The sequence below is a fragment of the Silurus aristotelis genome, assembly GCF_946808225.1.
Source record: "Silurus aristotelis genome assembly, chromosome: 4".
Classification (NCBI taxonomy): domain Eukaryota; kingdom Metazoa; phylum Chordata; class Actinopteri; order Siluriformes; family Siluridae; genus Silurus; species Silurus aristotelis.
This window is the reverse complement of record NC_139577.1, coordinates 27,114,102-27,138,751: the sequence shown is the minus strand read 5'-3', so window position 1 is coordinate 27,138,751 and position 24,650 is coordinate 27,114,102. Positions and strand designations below refer to the sequence as shown.

Sequence of the window (24,650 nt, the reverse complement as noted above, 5' to 3'; positions counted from 1 at the left end):
GAATGACAATGCCCCTGTGCACAAAGCCATCTCTACAAAGATATAGTCTGCATATTCAAAAATTTTGAGGAGTGGAAGACCTGCTATAGAGCTCTGAGACGAGTTAAGAGGCAAATCTTGCTATAGAAAGCTAATCTTAACCCCACTGAAGACCTTTGTGATGAACTGAAACATCAGTACACAACAGGAGGTATTATACCAGCAAATAGGGACTAAATGTGGTATAAGATGTTTAATAACCACATACAAACCTAATGGTCAAGTGTCCACAAATGTTTTGTCCATATAGTGTATTTGGAAGGCAATATCTGTTCATTCACAAGCAATGTATCAGTATAAAGCCAAAATTAGAGGAGTAGACTATGGATTGGATCGGATCCCAGTTATGTTGTGGGCCTCGATTCCACACCCCTAAGCAATGGCCACATTCCCATATTTGTGAAAACGGGCCACTGGAGGTCACCCTCGTTAACACACTCATCAGTCAAGACTCACTGTACTGCCATACTGTGCAGTCACATGGTCAGGTTAATCTCGTTGTCGATCCAAAGGCATTAACACAATCTGCTATGCCGAGTGCATGCATGCTATGAAAATACAAACTGGACATTGACAAATTGGCAGAATGCTATTACCTTCTCTCCATATTATATTATCTTCTCTTAACCATAAATTATTTATTGTTCTAAATCGTTAAACACCTACAAGACGAATAATTTTCATTGTCCTTCAATCCACTTCTCAGTTTATGATCAAATATGTCCCTGCAAGACCCTGTGGCAATATACAGTACAACACATCTAGGAACATGAGGATTTTTTAGATAGAGTTAAGTGCACACACATAAAATGTGGATAAAGAATTTTAATTCATAACGGTTTGTATTAGTAACCCTTATAACACCTACAAAAATGGGCAAGCTCCTATACAAAACCCTAGATTTTTGATCTTTGAATAATTATGCGTTCATTTTTTATATTTTGCTTTAATGAATACATTACAACAATCTAATATATGCAAAGTAATAATGAATACATTGACGGTTCCAATCTATTTTAAACAAAAAATATATGGTGCAATATATATAAAGCACTCATATGTAATTATACCTAAATTCTTGCATCAATAAAAGTGAATGTATGCACATTTAGTTGTATTAAAGAGTACACTTCTGGAAGTTGTGTAACGAGAACACTTGTGGAAGTATATATCAACCAGTTGAAGACAAAATTATGCCTTTTTATCATGAATTAATGAATGAGGGGTTTTTTTATTCGATTTTACAGATTATCACTGGTAACACAGATACATTAATATGCATTATGAATGCTAAACTTAAGGGCTATAAAGTATCACTGGTAACATTTGCATCTCATTTGAAGCACATTCTTCTTAATTTATCTATTCAGATATCAAACACAAACTTCTTCAGGCCTGGTGGCAGAGGTCATAACAAAACTTATTTTTCTCAATTATATTTTTCTTAATATTGCTTTATACTGTATTATTGCAAGGTTCACTCATTTTGTGGTCTTTATACATTAAAAAAACTATAGGGGGACTAACTTTTGGCTTTTTAGGCAATTTAGTGCAGAAATGTCTGGATTTAAAAGTGTTATAATACTCTTCATGTGCGTAGCATTCAGAAATGTGTCTAAAGGGGAATAGAAATTCTTACAAGAACTGAAAGTATAAAGATTTAAAGAACCAATGAGTCATAACCTGAATAAATCAATGTTGATGCCTGAATGGGGTAAAAGTGCTTTATATGATTACACAAAAACAATTTCTATCTAAGTGCATAATCAATACAAAATAATCAGTAGAAACATCTTAATGCATAAATAATAACACAAATAAATAACAAATAAAGATGTTGCAACAAGATTGATGCAAAGGAAATGTGTAGAATGTTAGTGTTTTCCTAGAGACCGCTTAAAGTGGAAGGTTTTAGAGCTTTGGGAAAGTAAGAGGCCTCTATTACTTTCCCAAAGCTCTAAAAACCTTCCATTTTACTTTTACAGAACCATCCCAAGTAGACATCAAGGCTTGTTTTTTGATCTATAATGAGAACACTACAGAACACCAGCCAGAACACTGAAGCAGTGAGTTTGAGCATTACAAGAATGTTCAGGCTTAAGAGAAGAACATGTCAGGCATATTGAGGTTAAAGACCTGAGTTGCTGTACCAGTGCATATTGTTAACCAAGGTACATGATGATGTGGTACAGAGACCTTAGGGGTTATAAGAGAGTGAAGCAGAATACTGAATGCTTGGGGAAGAAAATAATACATATGAAGAACATACTGTAGAAAGAAAGTTTTAGTAGTTAAGACTAAATAACACAAGTGCTGGAAATGTTATATTTTTCAGATGTTATGAAGAAGAAATTTGTATGGCTTTTTGATTAAATTGATCAGAAAGCGTATAGTGTCACCGGGATTATAAAAAGTCTGGGAAGCAATGATGTCTGTATACAAGACAATCAGGAGTGGACCAAGTCCTTACCCCTGAGGGACTCCATTTTTGGACTGTAAGGTGATGAAGGGGAACTTCTCAATGCCATGTGGTAAGATTGATCATGTATGCTTAAAGGGAACCAGGCCAAAGCATGGAATCAAGTCCCTAAATTGGCAAGAGTAGAGATGATGACGTAATGATTTATATTAGGCAGTAGAAAGTTTAATGAATGACTGAAGACATAGTTCATGCTGACTTTAAGCTATGAAGCATATCTATATCTGATGCAGAGAAGCTCGTCCATGCGTTCATGACCTCCAGAATAGACTATTGTAATGCATTACTAGGTGGATGTCCTGCATCATTAATAAACAAGCTTCAGTTAATCCAGAATGCGGCAGCCAGAGTTCTCACAAGGTCGAGAAAATATGATCATATAACCCCAATCTTATCATCCCTACACTGGCTTCTGTTAAGTTTCGAATCGAGTACAAACTACTGCTTCTTACTTATAAAACACTAAATGGTTTAGCTCCCATGTATCTATCCAGTCTTCTAACACGCTACAATCCGTCACGCTCCTAGAGATCTCAAAACTCTGGACTTCTAGTAGTTCCTAGAATAGCAAAGTCCACTAAAGGCGGTAGAGCATTTTCACATTTAGCTCCTAAATTTTGGAATAGTCTTCCTGACAGTGTTCAGGGCTCAGACACACTCTTCCAGTTTAAGTGCAGATTAAAAACGTATCTTTTAAGCAAAGCCTGCACATAACATACGTCACATATCATAAACTTGTGCTCCAGTACATCTAATCAAATGCACATTATCATCTTGTGCTGTTAATATCATGAACAGCAGCTACGCAAATTTTTCTCCACTGCCTCTCTTTTTCTCCCCATCCCGAGGCATCCTGAGGTTGCTCCAGCCCCAGTCATGTCCCACCTCATGAAAATTATGGACCTTTAAAGAAGTAGATGCCGAACTCACAAACATCCCTTACCATCTAAAAACGTACCAGTGCCAATTGGATCCCACTTTACGTGTGGAGTTTTGACATTGGACCTCCTGGTGTGTTTAAAGGCTCTGGCATGGAGAAGCTGGTGTTGGATCTGTGATGATCGCAAATGTTGCGCTATTTTATGAGTTGCTCAGTAGCTCCTAGTTTTATAACCACAATGACTGTATAAGACTGTAGAAAAAGCACACTATTCTCCTTAACTGTTGATTTCTGTAAAGCTGCTTTGAGACAATGTCTGTTGTGAAAAGCACTATAGAAATTGACTTGACTTGACTTGACTTGACTTGACTTGACTTGACTTGACTTGACTTGACTTGACTTGACTTGACTTGACTTGACTTGACTTGACTTTGTGTGAATCCATAGTGACTTAAATGTGGGCTGTTTCCATAGTACGTATATTAACCAGACTGCTTGGTTCACAGGAAGCCATTTTATTGTAGATTTAGATTTAGATTTAAAAATGAACATCAATTACCTGAAACAAATCTAGAGCTCATTAAAATCTTAGATTTTGGTATATAGATGTGTGTATATATAAAGAATACAAACACGCTTTTAGGATACTATCATGGTAATAGGATAAGAACATTATTATTTATATAGTGCTTTTTACAACAGACATTGTTTTAAAGCAGCTTTACTGAGATAAAGCTGTTATAAAGTTGTATAAAAGTGCATTTAAGTTTAGTGCCTTTATATAAGTTTCTTCCTTATAAGTGTAAGAATCAACAATAGGGTGATGTAACGCAGCCTGTTTTGGAATTGATTCTACAATATAATATTTTATTTTCATTTTCATCCTAATGTAACATTTAATGAACAGCATAATAGCAGCTATCAACATTCATTTCATTACCAAATCTCTCTTTTCCTCTTTTTTGACATTTATGAAATTTGATTTAAACGATTAACCAGAACGATTTATAGTTATCTAATTTATGAAACTGCAATTGAGGATTAAGGGCCTTGCTCAAGGGCTCAGCAATGAAAGCTAAGTGGTGCTGCCATTTGAACTCACAACCTTCTGATCAGAAGTCCAATGTCTCAAAATCTGATTGATAAGATATAAAAAAAAAAACCCCACATCCTTTAATTTTACTGAATGGTAAAGAATGCAATGCAGATCTGCCAGTCCTGAAGATTCTCCTGTGGAAGTTTCAGCTTGGACTATTGCAAAAAACTGACACTGGAGTCCATCATACAAGTTCTGTGTACGTTACTACTGAGACATTTAAGTATTAGAATGGGCAAACTGCTGGCAGAGCTGCTGTTATAAACATTAAACTAAACCATCTGACAAATCAAAATCAAGCATTTAACAGTCCTGTGTACTTAATCTATATATAGGCTTAATTAGTTTATCGTCCACCTACACCTGTTGCCAGATAATATGTGTTTAAGCACATATGATTTAGGGCTGTAAGGGTCATTTGTTAAATATCTTTGTCATTGACATTCATGTGCTTTTTATCTGTAGCACTGCTGATTGACCATAATGAGCATGCTAGAAAACTAGAGAGCCCTGTATAAAATATTGTGTCTTTTATAAAAACCTATATTTATAACACTGGAACTCTAACAATTGGGAGCAATGATCTGGAAAGCACTTTCCAGCTGCAAAGACAGAAACTTTACAGAAAGAAAACATGGTGTATTGTGTCACTCTGCAGATTCTCAGCGCAATTACGACTCCCCCAATGCCTAATGAGACCCAGAGTTCCAGCACTCTTGCATCAAGTAAATATAGCTTTGCCAGATCCCGTAACATCACCATGGAGACTACGAGGCCTCGACTATAGGAGTAAGAGGCCTTTACGAAAATAACCACAACGTCCTAAGCGGCCGGTTTCATAATCCATCAACACCCCGTAAATACAAGCGACCCCTTCGTTCCAGCATGTTCTATTCTCTTGTCTCTATCCTGAGCCAGTGCAAGTTCGTCTTCAGTAAAGATAAAGAGGTTGTCTTTCATCACGCTGCTGTCACGTAGACAAATGTATGATTAAAGACCCAATGATGTGTGCATATTGTGTCAGTTATGGTTATGGAGATGTCAAGTTGAGAGATTTACATGACAGTAATGATCAGAATGATGTCAAGTATGGAGATATATGATGACAGTGCCATGACTGATCGCTTTGGGAAAGTAAAAATACAACCAATAGGAGAGGTAAAGGAGTGATGTCATGTGGTTCTATTTGTGTGAAGGACCTTTGTCTTGTATCTAGGGATCTGAAACTCATTTATTTAAGTACGAATAGGAATTCTTACTTACAATTAAGCTATCAAGGTGTCATGGAAAACTTTATTTAGTGCCTATGCTAGATGCTGTTATGTGCTGCTGACATTAAACTCTTAAAGGTGAGATGTTTAAATAGTATCTTTAATATAGAGTGAGAGAGCAGTGGATTCAAGTGCAGTATCTGTGAGTATGAATACTGAAAATGAGCACAAGGTCAAGTGTGCAGTGTCACAGGTTTAAAAAGAAAAAGGTTGCTTAACAGTTCTACTTTGTGCAAACAATTCAGTGCACCTTGCACTTATTTTTTTTATCTTTTTAAAAAAGATGTTCTTTCATTTGTCACATGTATGTTACAGCACAGTAAAATTATTTCTTTGCATCTCCCAGGCTAGTATGAAGCTGAAGTCAGAGCACAGCCATGATACAGCGCCCTTTGAAGCAGAGAGGGTTAAATAGCCTTAACTCTTAACCCTAAACACTCACAATGTAATGGTTTTTAACAACCTTTTTTCACTGTAAGAAAATGCTATAATATGTGCTGCTGATATTTTCAAACAATATAGTTGTCATCGTTTGCTTTTATCATTATTCATGTGTCATGGAAGGAGCGATATTCCTTTTAGTTATAGCGCAAACATAAAAAAGCTAATACAAACAAAAAATATCTAGTCTGAACAAGATGCTGACGACATCAAGGAAAAACAAGCACCAACAGACAATACGCACATGAGACAAAGAGTCTTATGAAGAATGTAAGAATGTGCCAGACAATGTGATTCAGCTTTGAGTGATCAAGGACATGTGGCTGATAATAATTATTTGTTATTATTATATCCTGAAATCAGTCAAGATTGCTGTTATATCACTGGTCAATAGGAAAACATTATACACTATGCCTACTTCACATATTGCCTAGTACCTGAGACCAGCATCGATTCTGCTGCATCCCTTGTGTGGTTTGAAGAGAATTAAATCCACTATAATGCACAACTTTGCACCTTGTTCTTTATAAAGACAGCAGCAGCTCAGGGAGCACAAAACAATTTTGAACAAAACATCTAGCCAAGATTTTAGCACAGAAGCAGAATGCTATTTGGCTCTGAGCAGCGTGGATGTCCTGGATGACAAGTGGACAACAGGCTTGCTGAGCTATGGACATTAAAAGGTCAGTAAAGTAGTTTGTGAAGACTCAAATTTGGAAAGGGATCTGGGATCCTACTCCAAGTTGGCATAATCACCAAGCGTGCCTGATACTAAATTGCTTGCACAATTCCATGTCACAGTGTGTGCACATGTGACCATGTATGTGACAAAAGCAGTTTGCTGAGTTGAGCAGAATCTCATGACTGCATACTGTCTTTTTTATTTTTGCTGTGCATTTCCACCATTACACATTTGACAATGATCGCAAGTTGATTTAGCAATTTTTGACGTAATAATTCAAGTGATCTTTTAGAGAAAATACAGATCAATATCCAGAAGATATCACAGTACTATGATAAAGCATTTATATTTGGGTGGAATGAAAGAATAATATTTTAAGCTAAATCTTTGGACAACAGTCTCCTTACATGTACATATATACCAAATATACAAATACACTCACAGTTTAGAAAAACATGACTTTTTCAGCCATTTGTGGTTCTTCCCCAAACAGTTACTACAAACTTGAAGACATACAATTGTATAGGATGTCCTTGGATGTTGTTTCATTACGTTCTTTTTCTTCACTTGAACTAGGAGACCCAAACCTGTTCCAGCATGACAATGCCCTTGTGCACAAAATCCAGCTCTATAAATATATAGTTTACATGGGTTGGAGTTGAAGATCTTGAGTAGCCTGCTGTAGAGCTCTTATCTCAGCCCTATCAAACACTACTGGGATGAACTTTAACACTGACTGCACCCCAGGCCTCCTCACCCTACATTAGTACCCGAATTTACTAACACCCATGTGGCTGAATGAGCACAAATCTCCACAAGTACAGCCCAAAATCTAGTGGGACAAAGTGGTGTATGTGTTTTCAATGCTGTCACATTCCCTGTTTAAAGGTTGCTGTAGTATGATTTATGTCCAGAGGGAGACTTTAATAAAATCGTTGCCACATCAGCCAGACACTACAAATTATCAAAATAATTGTAGTCTTCTTTTTCTTCTTCTTTTAGCTCCTCCCATTAGGGGTCGCCACAGCGGATCATCTGTCTCTATACCCCCCTGTCCTCTACATCTGCCTCTTTCAATCCAACTACCTGCATGTCTTCCCTTACCAAATCCATAAACATCCTTCTTGGTCTTCCTCTTTTCCTTGTTCCTGGTGGCTCTATCCTCAGCATTCTTCTACCGATATATCCCATGTCCCTCCTTTGCACATGTCCAAACCATCTTAATCACACCTCTCTCATTTTCTCTCCAAAACCTCCTACATGAACTGTCCCTCTAATAAACTAGTTTCTTATCCTGTCCATCCTCGTCACTCCTAACTGTCTTTTAGTTATTGCCACTGTCTCTAAACCATACAACATCGCAGGTCTCACCACAGTCCTACAAACTTTCCCTTTCACCCGTGCAGATACCTTTCTATCACAAATCACTCCTGCTACTCTTCTCCACTCACTCCACCCTGCCTGCACACTTTTCTTCACTTTTCTAACACACTCTCCATTACTTGCACTGTTGACCCCAGGTACTTGAACTCCTCCCTCTTATTCACACACATGAACTCTGTCTTACTCCTACTGACTTTCATTACCCTTTTTTCCATCGTGTACCTCCACCCCCCTAGGCTCTTCTCAATCTGCTCCCTACTCTCACCACAAATCACTATATCATCTGCAAACATCATAGCCTACGGAGACTCCTGTCTGGCAACCTGTCCATCACCACTGCACACAGGAAAGGGCTCAGAGCCGATCCTTGATGCAGTCCAACCTCCACCTTAAGACAGTCTGTCGTTCCTACTGCACACTTCACCGCTGTTACACTGTCCTGGCCTGGCCAATCTGTACAAATCCTTTTCTCCTTCCAACTCCTTATACAACTTCTCATATGCCTTTTCCTTGGCTTTTGTCACATCCCTCTTCACCTGCTGCCACATCTTCTTGTAGTCCTGTCTACTTTTCTCATCTCTCTGCTGATCCCAATTCTGTTTCGCCAACCTCTTTCTCCTTGTGCTGTGGTGGAATGAGTAAGTGCAGGACAGAATAAGGACAAAAAGGTTGGCAAAATAGAATTGGCGATTTTGCCCATATTTCTCTACTCATTTTGGGTGCTTTTAGACAAGTATATTCAACAGTGTTTGAGGTAATCTTTCGTTAACAGGCTTGACAGGTTTCCAGCACATATACATAAAAAAAAAAAAAAACTTAAAGTACCTCATATTTGGAACATCTTTACCTCCTCAGACTTTGCATAAGGGTAACAAGGGTCACAAGAATATCACAGATAATTAAGAAGTACATCAATTAATCACTTCACAAAAAATGTATTTGTTATCCCAATCTCAATCTTTGCAATATCTGAACATCACTTACACATTGAGATTTGGTCAATTAAGATCATTTGATGTACAGTGCATGGCTGTCATGTGCCATGGTTGCTCTCTCTTCACAGAAAAACGATGAAGCTCTTTCAGAGTGACCATCAGGTTCTTGGTCACCTCCCTGACTAATTTCCTTCTCATCCGATCGCTCAGTTTGGCCAGGCAGCCTGCTCTAGTAGTCCCCAGATCTGTGCCTCGATACAATCCTGTCTCAGAGGTCTACAGACAATTCCTTGAACTTCATGGTTTGGTTTGTACTCTGACATGCACTGTTAACTGTGGGGACCTTATATAAACAGGTGTGTGCCTTTCCAAATCATGTCCAATAAACTGAATTTACCACAAGTGGAACATATAATTAGAGCTGTGAAGAGAAGCCCCCAAAAACAAAGGAAACTGTTTTTTTCCAATTGTAAAAACATCTCAAGGATGATCAGTGGAAACAGGATGCACCCGAGCTCAATTGTTAGTGTAATACATTTGCAAAGATTTTAAACACACTTCTTTCACGTTGTCATTATGGGGTATTGTTTGTAGAATTTTGAGGAAAATATTGAAATAAATCCATTTTGAAATAAGGCTGAACCTTAAATGTTAACTTGATCTGTGAATACTTTCCGGATGCACTGTAAAACTTTAATAAACTAGTCCAACCTATCCCCCATTTCTGCTGCCACGAAAAATGTTAATAGAGTGAGAAATTGTAATCACCAGGTACAATAGTAACTTGATGGAAGTTAAATGGGGCAGTAAACATGAAGTCAAATGATTGCATAACAACTACAAACAGTATTAGTTTCATTTAACATACTGTAATTTTAAAATAAAATTGAGCTGTGAATGAGTTTCTTTTTTTTTATTTTATGAAAAGGTTAACATTTGTGCAGAAGCTCAGACATCAAGCGATACAATGCTAAGTATGTTAGCTATCTCTGCGGATTTGGACATTTTTTAAAGCTTACCTGAGCAGGTCCTGCCAAAACAGAACAAAAATAAAAATCCAATATCAAAATATAATGTCACATCAGCTTTTTGCACGTCTAATTCAATTCTGTGGTCGTGTTCCCATTTCCACTATTTCACTTCTGTACAGTTGTGTGCACTAGCAGAAAGGAAGCATCTTTAAATTCTCATCACAATGACTGCTCATTACCAGCCAACCAATCCCTCATATGCTTTACCCGACTCAAATGAAACGTGACAGCTGACATGCTAAATTATGATAGGAGCCATACAGGTACATTTACATTTTAATAGACCGTCCTCAATTAAGAGTATTCACAAGCTCACTGTGGTTCACATGGTTCTCAATCCTGCCTTGACTAATCTGACTATACAAATGTTATATGCTAATGTAGCAAGACACCGAATTATTGGACTAATTGAATAGATGTAGAATGATCTGTGCAGAGCTATGACTCGGAACATATTATTAATTTATTTTTTTATTACAATAATCTGCATTTTGAGAAGCTAAAAACCCCAGTTAAAAAAAATATTGTAGAACAAAAAATGTTGATTTAATTCAACCATTAGAAAACACTATAATTCCCCATGAGAGGCCAATGTTGGAGGACAATATTGAGGCAAGAGACTTTTTGTAGCAATATTTTTCATAAAAAGAAAACTTACGCTGAGCACAAAATTTGGACCAACTGCACATTATTTTTTCACATTAAAAACATTCTTTGGATTTCACCACTGGTTGTAGTCATTACAGTTTGCCTACTTAAAAAAGATGAAAATGGACATTAAAATGTTGTACCAGATCGGAAACTTCCCAAAGCAATTACTCTTCACAAACCCCACTGTGGAAAAAAGTACGAAAATACTGGAAGTGTATGCAATTTGTAATGAGGTCCAGGTCATCCGAGCAAGACCACCACAAGTGGAGCATATAATTAGAGCTGTGAAGAGAAGCCCCCAGAAACAAGCTAACAAATTTCACACTGTGTGCACAGGGTCAAAGTATCATGCTTCACTGCTCTTGAGGAGGTTGTGAGGTGAGAAAAAAAAAGGTAGGCAGCGGAAGATACAAACCCCCCATTAGTACCGAAGGCAGAAAGGCCAACATGTAACTTGCTGAGAAGTATAAAAATTAACAAGGTTTTGTGGCAAAGGTGGGAAAAATAACCTTTAATCAAAATGATAGAGAAGAAAAAAGGCTGCTGCAAACTTTTGATTCTGTACATCAAAAAAACATTGAATGAAGCACTGAACAAAGTTAACTAGAATATTTTTCATGAAGTCTTTTGATCAAATATTAATTATAAGCATTCATTCATTCATTCATTCATTCATTTTCTCCCGCTTATCCGTAATTCGGGTCGCAGGGGCAGAAGTCTAAGCAGGCCCCTGCCTTCGACTACTGCCCAATCCTCAAAGCACCGTCCCTTACGGTCCCTCCTGCAGGTGGTGAGCCCACGGGAAGGCGGCCCCACGTCACTCCGACGTCACGGACCTTGATATTTCCCTCGTAAGGGACCCCGACTTTTTAAGCAAAGTAAAATTATTTTCTTCACATATTCCGCAAATGTTATATTATATACATTATTTGGACAAAAAGTTTGTACATTTAGTTCCCATTTGCCGATAAAATATTATCCATTCTTCTGGGAAGATGTTACACTAGATTTTGGAGTGTGCTTGTGGAGATTTGTGCTTATTCGGTCAAAAAGGTGTTAGTAAAGTCATGTACTGATGTAGGTGATGTTAGAAGGTTTGGGGTGCAGTCAGCGTTCCATTTCATTCCAAAAGTGTTCAATAGGGTTTGAGGTCGGCGCTCTAGAGAAGACCACTCAAGATCTTCCTCTCCAAACCATATAAACCATATCATGAAACTCAATTTGTGCACAGTGGGATCGTCATTTTGGAACAAGTTTGGGTCTCCCAGTTCAGGTAATGGGAAAATCCAAGGGACATCTGATATAATTGTGTGCCTCCAACATTATTGTAACAGTTTGCAAAACACATATAGCTGGTAATGTCCCAATATTTTTGTCCATATAGTGTAACATTATTTGGCAATCTGTTATATGTATATAATTTATTTATTTAATTGATTATTTATTTATTTTCTATAATAAATTTTTTTCATAAAAAAAAAAAAAATCCACCATCTAGCCAAATTTTAACCTAAATATGCGTTTTATATGTTTAGGTTTTAAGAGGAACTGATGAGGAAATTGGAAGTTATTCACAGTAGCAGTAATGCGTGTCCCAATGTGTAGCGAGCCAGATGCTTACCAGTGCCTAGTCACAATATCATGAATCAGAAAACCTGATCATGAATCACAATATACTGATTCATAGCTTGAGTCAGCGCACAAAATAGCCCTTCTGTCTTGTCATCTCAGGATACATTCTTATCTCAGGATTCTTCATATGTGTGCCTTTTAAAAATGGGGGTCAGACAGTGAGTCAGTCAGACCCATGGCTATGTTACATAGACTTTACTTTGAAAAGCATGGCTCTACGTCCCTTTATATTTCAACATCTGCAGCTGTTAAAAGACCGTTAGCACACACTATTACATGCCAAACCTATAAAACTAGCCCAAGTCTGTTACATAGCCAGATTCAACAGCTGAGCTTTCAAGACATGCACCACATAACACCTCAATCACCAGCAAAAAATTTTTTTTTAAAAGATACCTCAATAGGAAAATCTTTTTATTATTATTATTATTATTATTATTATTTGATAGTTTGGCTTGTATACAAGTCAGGTTTTAAGGTCTAACGGAACTTCATAAACAGCTGCATCATATTCAGCCAAAAAGACAGCTGGTGGGCTTTGCAGTAGTGTTAATGTTGAGTTCACACTGGAGCAGATCGCACATTAGTGAAAGAGAGGGCGAGAGAAAAGATGGGAGTGACAGAAAGTGTGTCTAATTTTCGCTCTGGACTCTTGACAGGGAACCTCCACCACTTCCACTACATGGAATGTCACTGAGATTGCATGAAAAAAGAGAGAAAGCAGTGGTAATCTTAGGAGAGAGCCTTCATTAAGAATGTTAAACGTCACAGAGCACTGTTCAATTCTCTTATATGAACGGTCACAAAGAATCGTTTTCTATAACAGAAACCCAGACAATAGTTCTTGCAACAATTACAATCATTGAGTTTATATTAATGCAACAACCTAAGCCAAATAATACACAAATGAAGAAACCTTGTATTTTAACAATAGAAAAAATATGGTGGAGTTATCTCTTAGGAGATTTTTATTTAACATTTATGGAAGGAATTTAGTGACAAGGTTCTCCACCACAGGAAAGTCTTCAGGACAGAGGAGTATGAATGTTCTGGTTCTTCGGTAACACAACAAGCTATGTTTATTTGTCCTATTAACTTCAATAGTGAAAAAAGAGCAATAGCTCTCTAAAGCTACTATAATATAATCAACACCATTTCCCTTAATTGTCCACAACATTAAACAAAACTACTGTATAAACTGTAAAAAGTACGACATGGTGTTCTATGTTGCCAAATAACAAACAAATCGCTTTTGGATGTGCTGTTATAAAAGTGTTCTATTCCTTATGCGTTGTCCTGTAATGTCCTGTAATGCAGTCCTGCACCTTTGCCTATTAGCATTTGCACTAATCAATGTAATTTATCACCAGAATTGAACTGAATAAACACATACAGTTCAGTACAACAAACAATTTCTAGCATGGCAACAACTATCCAATCGTACTGCAGGGTATAATTGGTTTATACCAAATGCATACAGAAGAATGTCAGGTGTAATAACCTGATGCAAGACACTTGTAAGCAGAAATAACATTTCGTAAAGGATAGAATCGTAGAAAATAACCACACAAGAGCTTCAGGACAAGTTCAATTCCATTTGATCAGTCAAACAATGTCTCATTTCACAAATCAATTCTGTTCTTGGAGTAATAAATGCTTGTCCCTAAGGAAAGGCGTCATATTTCAGCTGACATTTTCAAGACATATATTCTACTACCTATTAGTAGACTTCTGTAATAAGCTTTTTGTCATTACTCATGGCATGAGATTACTCATATATGAGCTCAGGGAGCAGCTTGCAAGACCCCACAACATTTTTATCACAAAGAGGATTTCCCAACATTCATGGGGTACTCTAAATGGTACTGTACTCCAGGAAACTGCAAAAATAGCCGTAGAAATACAGTACTACAGCAGTGGCATTTATACGTAAAACACACACACACACATACACACACACACACACACACACACACACACACACACACACACACAAAAGAACTCACAATAGCCGCAGCGTGTCCCTCCCTCGAAGATAAATCCATTAGGCACTGCTCCATAACGTCTCAGGTCAGTCAGTCTCCAGTGCGCAATAACTGCTGGAGGGATGTCCCGGGCTATAACAAGCAGGTTATTACACAGATGCAGGGAGGCTGCACCGCTCTCCAGCTTAGTGCCTGGCTGGATGTTTACACTGAACCTGTGCACTGAAAAAGAAGCAACCTTTTAGTAGAAGATTAGCACTGAAGAGTTCATAAAATATTTTTAAAGACATTACCAACATTAAAAATGTTACTTGCAAAAATTATTGGTATTTTATGATATGGGACACCGAACATCTGTAGCCACATGTGGTTCTTCTCCAAACTGTTACAACAAAGTTGGAGGCACACAATTGTATAGGATGTCTTTGGATGCAGTAAGTGCGCTTCATTAAGATATGCTTAATATGTGCAGCATGTTTTTAACATTTATTCCAAAGCTAAAATATAACACAAAGGATGTGGCATGAAATATATTGTAGAATTGAGAATCATCACATTCAGACCTTACAGCACCAGCGCTGTACTTAAAGTATAATAGACAAAGATGATAACAAAGAAGAGAAATCTTCTGAGACTTTGTGAGACAGAGGAGACTTTTAAAGATTTTTGTATATGCTGCAGAAGTCCTGTGTACAGAGATGTTATGCATTATGCTAATCTCACTTCAGAAAATTTAATAAATACAGTGCAAGCTAGAGCGATGCTTTTTGCATTACTGGGATTGTGATATTCATTTAAATCTGCCAAAGTAAACGGATTCAAAGTTCTGTGCTATTCTCCTGTACCTAAAGGCATTCAAGCCAAATGAGTTCATTTTTTATAATAAAAAAAAAGCAGGGAAATAATATGTGAGAAAGTAAGCAGTAAACAGGTTTCTAGGACATTAAACGTTCATCACGATCAGGATGCATGCTCAAAAAAAAAGGTATATTCAATAACTTGCTTTTAAAGTGACTTTGTCATAAGTCAAAGACGAAGCTTATTTCCTGATGATGATTCTGTTGTCTACCAACCCACACATATTTAAAAAGAAAGAGAGAGGGGCAACAGTAGTCCACTATGCTGACTGACTCATCAATCATGCTCAATGTAAGGCAAGTTAGCGAGCTGTCATATATCGAGGGAGCACAGCGGAGGCAAGGAGACTGATGAGCGAGCTCGAGCATCGTGGGAAATATTCACTGCGCTTCACGCAAAACAATCTTTTATCACTCTGTCAGCAGGGCACACGCACAAACAAATAGAGACAGGGAAGGACGTGGAAATTTAAAATGCAACAGAGCAGGAGAGAAACACTCATTATCTGGGATGTGTTTAAGTATGTCATGAACATATACTCCACGTCACTATAATTGCATCATCATTTATCACAGCTCACCACATTACCATAATATTCAGATTTATTGCATTGTAGAAGCCTTATATACCATCACATATAGGATGTCTAGGATCCTAAAATATGTATATAAAAAAAAAGAAGACTTTCCCTTTTATATGGCACAAGGACAATAGTACTACATACAAAGCTGCTGAGTTTTCAATTCAGATGTTTTACACGGTGTGGATCAATTTTCAATGAAAGGATCTCTTCATCTTATATAAATCCGTTTGTTCAGTTGGTAATTGGTCCAAAGTTTGGGTATGACTCTACAGAATCTTATAATAAACAGATAAACTGTGTTGTGTTCCAAACTGTTCAATTATGAGAATCAACCTGTGTGCAATCAAGCTCCATTAAGGGTTTGGTTGGAGAATTCTGGACTGGAAGAACATAAGTGTCCTATACAGAGCCCTGACCACAAGCCCACTAAACCTTTGGGATAAACTGATACTCCAGACCTTTTTGTTCAACATTAGTGTCCAGGTTCTTGAAGAACACAATTCTCCACAGCTATGTGCCAATATCTAATGGAACCCTTTCCAGAAGAGTGGAGGTTAATATAACAGCAAGGTCGTTATTAATACCAATGGTTTTTTTTTTGTCATACATGATCCGCACTTTTGGCCAAATATTAGATCTTTAAGGCACATAAATATTTTTCAACATAATAACAAGCCTATGCAGCCACATACCACACAAAACAATACAGGGTGTATGGCAGCATCACCTTGGTTCACATCATTGGTCAGTCACAACACATCAACACCCAACAACACCCCTCTATTCTCCTTTTCTCCTTTTCTCTCCCCTCCCCTCTATTTTGAGTTAAATATTCTCCTGAGGTACTACTGACAAGCAACCATGTCTCTTTCTTCTTTTTGATCCTGATGCCCTATTTTCGGATGGAGTCCTCTGCAATTTAAGACCACTCTGTGCAGATAAGGATGGATCCACATGAACTGCCTAAAGATCCATGAAGTTACTGAGTTGCACAAGAACTATGGGGATGGATTTGGACTGTCATTAATATAAACAGGCTTTTACAGCAATGTAGGACTGCAATTTGCATAAACAGTTCTGCATTTAAGACTACACCTCAACAATGATAAATCTATAATAAATGGACAATGAGGATGAGGATTAGTTCGCTTTCGAGTCTGGTTTCTCTTAAGGTTTTCTTTATTCTATCTGAGAGACTTTTTTCTTGCCACTGTCACCACTTGCTTAAGCAGTAGGTATAAACTTATAGAGATTAAACGTATACATTTCAATTGCAAAACCTATTTATCTCGGTAAAGCCGCTTTGGGACAACGTCCATTGTTATAAACGCTACACGGATAAAACTGAACTGAACTGAATTTCCAGGCTTTTTTAAAAATGTATTAATAAGGTTTGAAACAGATACGTGTGTGTTGTGCTTCCCATTTTGCCTGTTCAAATCCATCGCAACCTTCTGACAGCTAACCGATTCAGACATGAGAATGAGTTCAGTATGTTCTCCTTTTGTCAAAAGCACTCTAAAACACTTGAAATGTACTGAGCTGACCCTGTGTGTAAGAACAAGTTTTCTTTAACTTCTAAAACTAAGGGAGGAGTTTGCAAAGGAACTTTCTGGAGAAACGTACAGAAGGCTGTCAACTTTAGCAGGCCATATTTTTAAACTTCAAGAGTGCATTCACGTCACACACAACCTGACCGGCATTCAGGGGAGTGACTTAATATAGACCTCTCAACCACAAATGATGTTTGCTATGTGCTCCATCTTTGCATGTGTGTGTGTGGATGTGTTCTTTTTAAAAAGAAGTGTACATGAAGATGGAGGGACAGAAGTTTGTGTTGTGTTATAATAGCTTGCCATTGAACCTTCCTTTGAGCACACTTCTAATGCATTTTGGGATCACAAGAAATTTATCTACAATAAGCAAAAACTGAAAAGAATCTACTCTAGGCCAAGCGCATATAAAAACTGTTTGCCCCATTATGAAATCTGTATAAAGAGTTCATATTTAAAATATACATTTTAAATATATATACATTTAATATACATTTAATATACAAATATACATATCAGTGCGGAGATTTCTCACCCTCTCCAAGGCTGTAGCGAATGCGTGTGTCCCAGGCCAGGAGGTTTTCCCTGCTGTCGAAGCCGAGTGTAACGGACTGCGTGAGACAGAGCAGGGTAAGTGCAAAGTTCACGCCTTCATAACTTTGCAGGAGCTCCAAGCCACAGATATCACCCAGGGTGAGCTGACTCTTCTCCCGCTGGCCTTTACTGCGTTCCTTATAGACCAGCACACACAAGCAGTCTGCCACAAACACACAAACACACAAATTCAGAAATAAACAATATTTTATATGGTATAATGCAAAATATCCAAATTTTACTGAAATGTTTTAATGATGTAACAAATTACTGTTAGAGAGCGATACAAAACATCATAATATGGAAATCCAGATCTGACATTTCACTTTCATTCGCAGCTTTCATATGAAAAATTCTTTCAACAAGTCATCACTATCTCTGTCTTCAATTCTTTTGGGTACAGTTTACTACTTTTTATTTCTTTCTGACATCAGCGTCACATACAGAAAAATAAAACACAGACACTAAAAAAAACAAAAAACACAAAATAACTCGAAAAATGGACAAAGAACTAAAGAAACCTAAATGTGAGCATAAGCAAACCAACACTTTTAGCACAACGGGAAGCATGAATAGACAAATGTGAGACGAAGACTGCTGTGAAAGCTGGGACATGCGCAGAATATTTGCAAATCAAGGAACAGGTGTGAGTGATTAGTGACATGTGACAGTCATGTCATGGAACAGTGTCTGATAAGAATCGTATTCCTAGGCTTTAAATCCTGACAAACATCAAGAATTCTTGTTACTGAGCATCTACGGTTTGCTCAAAGCTTTAATGTCTGCAAAATTGCATTGATAACATAAAAAATATTGAAAGGAAAAAGAAACCCTTATGTTTTATTCAAAACTATAAAAAGCAAGATCTTTTTTTTTACATTTGGCAACAACAAACAAACAAATTAATAATGTTCAACCCGCTTTGCCAGCATTTGTTGGTACAGTTATAAGAGCTTGTTAGCACCTGTAGTCTATAATAATCCTCTCCTACACAAATGTCTTGTGCAGGCCAGCATGTAATTAAAGTGAAGCCGTTGAGACATCAGTGTAACGTTCGGACGATGGTCTATATATACTGTATATGTGTGCAGTTGTAGCTCAGCATGAATAGACATACAAGCAACTGCCATATGAAGCACTTCAGAGAGAGCGAGAGTGATTTACTGCAACAGCTGGAGACTGAGTGACTCATTACATAGCCTGTGACCAAACCCCCAAATTTTGTGGACTTCGGGGCATTTCCTAAAAGCTCGCATTAAAACATTCTGCCATTATAAACGCCAAAGAACTGCATTCTTGTACAGGAAGAGCCCATGTGAATGCAAACCAACCACTGGCATCTTGTTTTATTCAAATGAAAGTCTAAAAGCACTTTTACATACAACATAGTGTTTGTACCAATCCATTGATTGTTTCTTGTTGGGAAGAAATGAAAAGGTGACAGTTTAAATGATTGTTACCAGATTAGTGTACAGGTTACATAAATAGACGAGAGAATATACCATATGCTCCACTTTGCCTTGTGGTGCACAGTAATGTTGAAATGATTATTGGCGCTCACCTGCCCACCCTTTAAAAACTGTATACATCCAGAGTGGGACAAAGAGCTCAGAAAATAATGATCCTTTTTTCTAGCCAATGCTACAGAGCACCAAACACCAAGACAACGAGCCACAAGTTTCCTCACCCTGGCAATGTACCTCATGAACAGTTAAATGCGGCCCCCATTGTGGAAGAAATTAATGCAATACCACTTACATTTATTTGAAAATACCCTACATCTTATTCTATTCCATTCTATCTATATATTCTATCTATCTATCTATCTATCTATCTATCTATCTATCTATCTCTCTCTCTCTCTCTCTCTCTCTCTCTCTCTCTCTCTCTCTCTCTCTCTCTCTCTCTCTATATATATATATATATATATATATATATATATATATATATATATATATATATATATATATATATATATTATATACAGTGAGGAAAATAAGTATTTGAACACCCTGCTATTTTGCAAGTTCTCCCACTTAGAAATCATGGAGGGGTCTGAAATTGTCATCGTAGGTGCATGTCCACTGTGAGAGACATAATCTAAAAAAATAAATCCAGAAATCACAATGTATGATTTTTTAACTATTTATTTGTATGATACAGCTGCAAATAAGTATTTAAACACCTGAGAAAGTCAATGTTAATATTTGGTACAGGAGCCTTTGTTTGCAATTACAGAGGTCAAACGTTTCCTGTAGTTTTTCACCAGGTTTGCACACACTGCAGGAGGGATTTTGGCCCACTCCTCCACACAGATCGTCTCTAGATCAGTCAGGTTTCTGGCCTGTCGCTGAGAAACACGGAGTTTGAGCTCCCTCCAAAGATTCTCTATTGGGTTTAGGTCTGGAGACTGGCTAGGCCATGCCAGAACCTTGATATGCTTCTTACAGAGCCACTCCTTGGTTATCCTGGCTGTGTGCTTCGGGTCGTTGTCATGTTGGAAGACCCAGCCTCGACCCATCTTCAATGCTCTAACTGAGGGAAGGAGGTTGTTCCCCGAAATCTCGCAATACATGGCCCGGGTCATCCTCTCCTTAATACAGTGCAGTCACCCTGTTCCATGTGCAGAAAAACACCCCCAAAGCATGATGCTACCACCCCCATGCTTCACAGTAGGGATGGTGTTCTTGGGAAGCTACTCATCCTTCTTCTTCCTCCAAACACGTTTAGTGGAATTATGACCCAAAAGTTCTATTTTGGTCTCATCTGACCACATGACTTTCTCCCATGACTCCTCTGGATCATCCAAATGGTCATTGGCAAACCTAAGACGTGCCTGGACATGTGCTGGTTTAAGCAGGGGAACCTTCCGTGCCATGCATGATTTCAAACCATGACGTCTTAGTGTATTACCAACAGTAACCTTGGAAACGGTGGTCCCAGCTCTTTTCAGGTCATTGACCAGCTCCTCCCGTGTAGTTCTGGGCTGATTTCTCACCTTCCTTAGGATCATTGAGACCCCACGAGGTGAGATCTTGCATGAAGCCCCAGTCCGAGGGAGATTGACAGTCATGTTTAGCTTCTTCCATTTTCTAATGATTGCTCCAACAGTGGACCTTTTTTCACCAAGCTGCTTGGCAATTTCCCCGTAGCCCTTTCCAGCCTTGTGGAGGTGTACAATTTTGTCTCTAGTGTCTTTGGACATCCCTTTGGTCTTGGCCATGTTAGTGGTTGGATTCTTACTGATTGTATGGGGTGGACAGGTGTCTTTATGCAGCTAACGACCTCAAACAGGTGCATCTAATTTAGGATAATAAATGTAGTGGAGGTGGACATTTTAAAGGCAGACTAACAGGTCTTTGAGGGTCAGAATTCTAGCTGATAGACAGGTGTTCAAATACTTATTTGCAGCTGTATCATACATATAAATAGTTTAAAAATCATATATTGTGATTTCTGGATTTTTTTTTTTTAGATTATGTCTCTCACAGTGGACATGCACCTACGATGACAATTTCAGACCCCTCCATGATTTCTAAGTGGGAGAACTTGCAAAATAGCAGGGTGTTCAAATACTTATTTTCCTCACTGTATATATTTCACAAAAGTGAGAAAACCCTTCACATTTCAGCAACAATTTTTTTTATATGTTCTCAAGGAACAATATTATAGAAATTAAACTTGTATATATTTTAGTCAATGTGCAGCTTCTATAGCAATGCAGATTTACTGTCCTCTAAAAGTAACTCAGCATACAGCTATTATTGTCAAAATAGCTGCCAACAAAAGTGAGTACACCCCAAGTGATAACCATGCAAAGCAACACATCCTATTCATCATGTGCATGTTTTTGGCATACACATTTTTTTTACCATACAAATTTGTGTATCTTGTATTAGAGCAGTTAAAATGTGGTACTTTCAGTGCACTCCTCTCATACTGACCACTGGAGGGATGGAGAACTTACTGTCACTTACTGAGTCTCCTTCCAGAAATGTTTTATCAAAGACTCCTAAGAGAAAAACTTACCAGCAATTAGTTCTTGTTATAACATATTAGATTGAGTGCAATCATAATTCTGTGGTCGGGTCCAATGTTCCTCCATGCTTTTGTGAGACTTGAACAATTTGATACTATAAAACTGGATAATATCTGTCCTGTACAAACAAGACCCTGATAAAGATTTATCTCAGTTCTGTTGTAGACAATCGAAAAAGCGAATTTTCTATCGTCTAAAAATAATTTTTGTATAAAAAAATTTATATGTCTTGTTGCCTACTGTATAAGTTTGAACGAATCATTGGTGACTGTGGCAAGGAAAAACTCCCTGAGATTGTAAAAGTAAGAAACCTTGAGAGGACCCAGACACAAAAGGAAAACCATCCTCATCTGGGTGCCATCGAATGTCCATTCATTACAGTTTTATCATTGTGTTTTTATCAAAGAGGGTTAACACTCTTTGGGCCATGCTATTAGAGGTAAATATACTACTTTGACTTGTTCAACATGTGTTCTTCCTTATGTTCTCCCTTTTGGGCATAAGAATTCAAGTCTGTAAAACAAATACTCATAAGATTTCTACTGAAATCACAGAGATAAGCAGCACTACAGCTTATATAACAATAACCCATTTAAAATTGTATATACAGAATTATTGATAAACAGAAAAGGGGAAAGATACAGTTATGTGGAGTTAAACTACTTGTCTTTTTGATACTCATTATAATAGAACAGTGTAGTAATGCAAAAATCCGGCACTATTACTACATCATATAGAATCAGATATATTTTATGAGTTCCTTGTAAATTTCTCCATTTAAAGCTCAGGCCTGGGTTGTCTTGCGAGTGCTCTGAGTTGCACGCACTGCCACAGCGACATTCTGACATCACTGGGATTCCAGGTGAAATACCAGACAGGGGAAAGCGGAGTATAAATACCTCATGGGGAATTGCACAATCTTTGGTTTAAACCGTTTAGTTAGTTTGTTTGTTTGTTTGTTTATTAATTTATTTTGAAGAACCACGTGTTTAACTGTTAACGATCGACAATGCTGTAACACACACACGCACACACACACAGTTGACAACGTATGCCTTTAGCTTACCTGCTACTGGAGAGGGCTTTCGCAGGACCACCCATCTGGTTTTCCACTGTAGAGACAGAAAGACAGTGAAAGTCTCACCTGGAGCAGGTACTCTCCCCAACCTTGAATGATTCCCCTTCAAAAAGTGGTAATAATAGTTTAGAGAAACCTTTTTCCCTTCTCTGAGTCTCACTTGTCCCTCGACGACCACTGTATCGGTCATCTTGTGTCATGGTTCCTGACAGCTGTGTGTGTGTATGTGTGTGTGTGTGTGTGCACACAAGAGAGAGAAAGAGGGAGTGAGCAGGAGAGTGAGTGTTTATGTCCGGTTCAAAATAACTTTAATGGCTGTGTGCACATGGTGTACACTGCTCTCACTCCTCCTGTAGCTTTTTACAAACTTAGCACAGCAGCACTTACACCAATGAACCATAACATTAATACCACTGACAGGTGAAGTCAATATTGTTTATTATATCGTGGACCCGGTCAGTGGCTTTGGTATATTTTAACAACAAGTGAACAAGTGAAATGTCAGTTCTCAAAGTTGTTGGGTTGGAAGTGTGAAAAATGGGCAAGGATCTGAGAGACTTTGACAAGGGCAAGGCAATACCTGGGTCAGTGAATCTGTCAATTGGCAAGTCAGAACACTAGGTGTTCCTGGTGTGCAGTGGTTAGTACCTACCAAAAATGGGTACAAAGAAAAAACCTGGTGTTGGCTAATGGATCATTGATGCAAAGGCTAGCTCATCTGATTTAATCCCAAAGAAGAGCTAATGAAGCATGAATTGAAAAAGATAATGTTGGCGATGATAGAAGGATTGCTTAGATGTAGACTGGTCAGAGTGCCAATGCTTATCCAGGAAACAAGCAGAGGTGTCAAGAGAGCACCTGAAAATCATACTTGATCATACTTAAAAATCACTAATTCTAAAAAGTCATAGATTATCTGATTTGAACAGTACTTTTTAGTACAGTATTTCACTCATATTGATCGTAGGCTGCATTAGACCTAAACTCCAAGACACATGTTAGTGAAAAACCAAAAACAATTAATTTGTGAGGTTTTATTTCCTAAAACACAAATTCAATTGTACACCTCAACAATAACCAAAGATCAACACAACAGCCTCTTAAACATGCCAGAATGAAACCAAGATCAAACAAATCAAATAAATAGTGCTATCAGTTTTTAATGGACAAATAAAGTTAAAGTGAATCATTTTAGATAGGATTAAAAATACATTTATAGAGCTGACTGTGATTTGATGCACCTTCAAGTCCTTTTGGAATGAAAATGAAGCCAGCAGTGCTAAAACGTCTCTCACAGGCAGAAGATGGGGTGGGGGAGTGCTGAGCAATTAGCTCTTGTTATAATACAATAACAATGTAAATGTAATTAGTTACTGTATTTGAGTAACTTTTTTCATGTATCTGTACTTTACTGAAATATGTCCATCTGGGAACTTTAAC

General features: G+C 37.7%; 1 protein-coding gene across 2 annotated transcripts in view; it reads right to left on the bottom strand.

Annotated features, from left to right (window-relative positions):
• The window catches only part of dok7b (docking protein 7b), a 46,055-nt gene extending 22,589 nt beyond the window's left edge, over nucleotides 1-23,466 (bottom strand). For both annotated transcript variants that reach the window (XM_083538720.1, XM_083538721.1), the window contains exons 1-4: nucleotides 23,347-23,466; nucleotides 23,199-23,244; nucleotides 18,035-18,256; nucleotides 14,527-14,727 (exon numbers count right to left, since the gene is read on the bottom strand). In XM_083538720.1, the coding sequence (XP_083394846.1) occupies nucleotides 14,527-14,727; nucleotides 18,035-18,256; nucleotides 23,199-23,244; nucleotides 23,347-23,400 (523 nt within the window). In that variant the 5' untranslated portion in view covers nucleotides 23,401-23,466. The remainder of the gene's footprint in view (nucleotides 1-14,526; nucleotides 14,728-18,034; nucleotides 18,257-23,198; nucleotides 23,245-23,346) is intronic.
• Nucleotides 23,467-24,650: the final 1,184 nt, after the last annotated feature.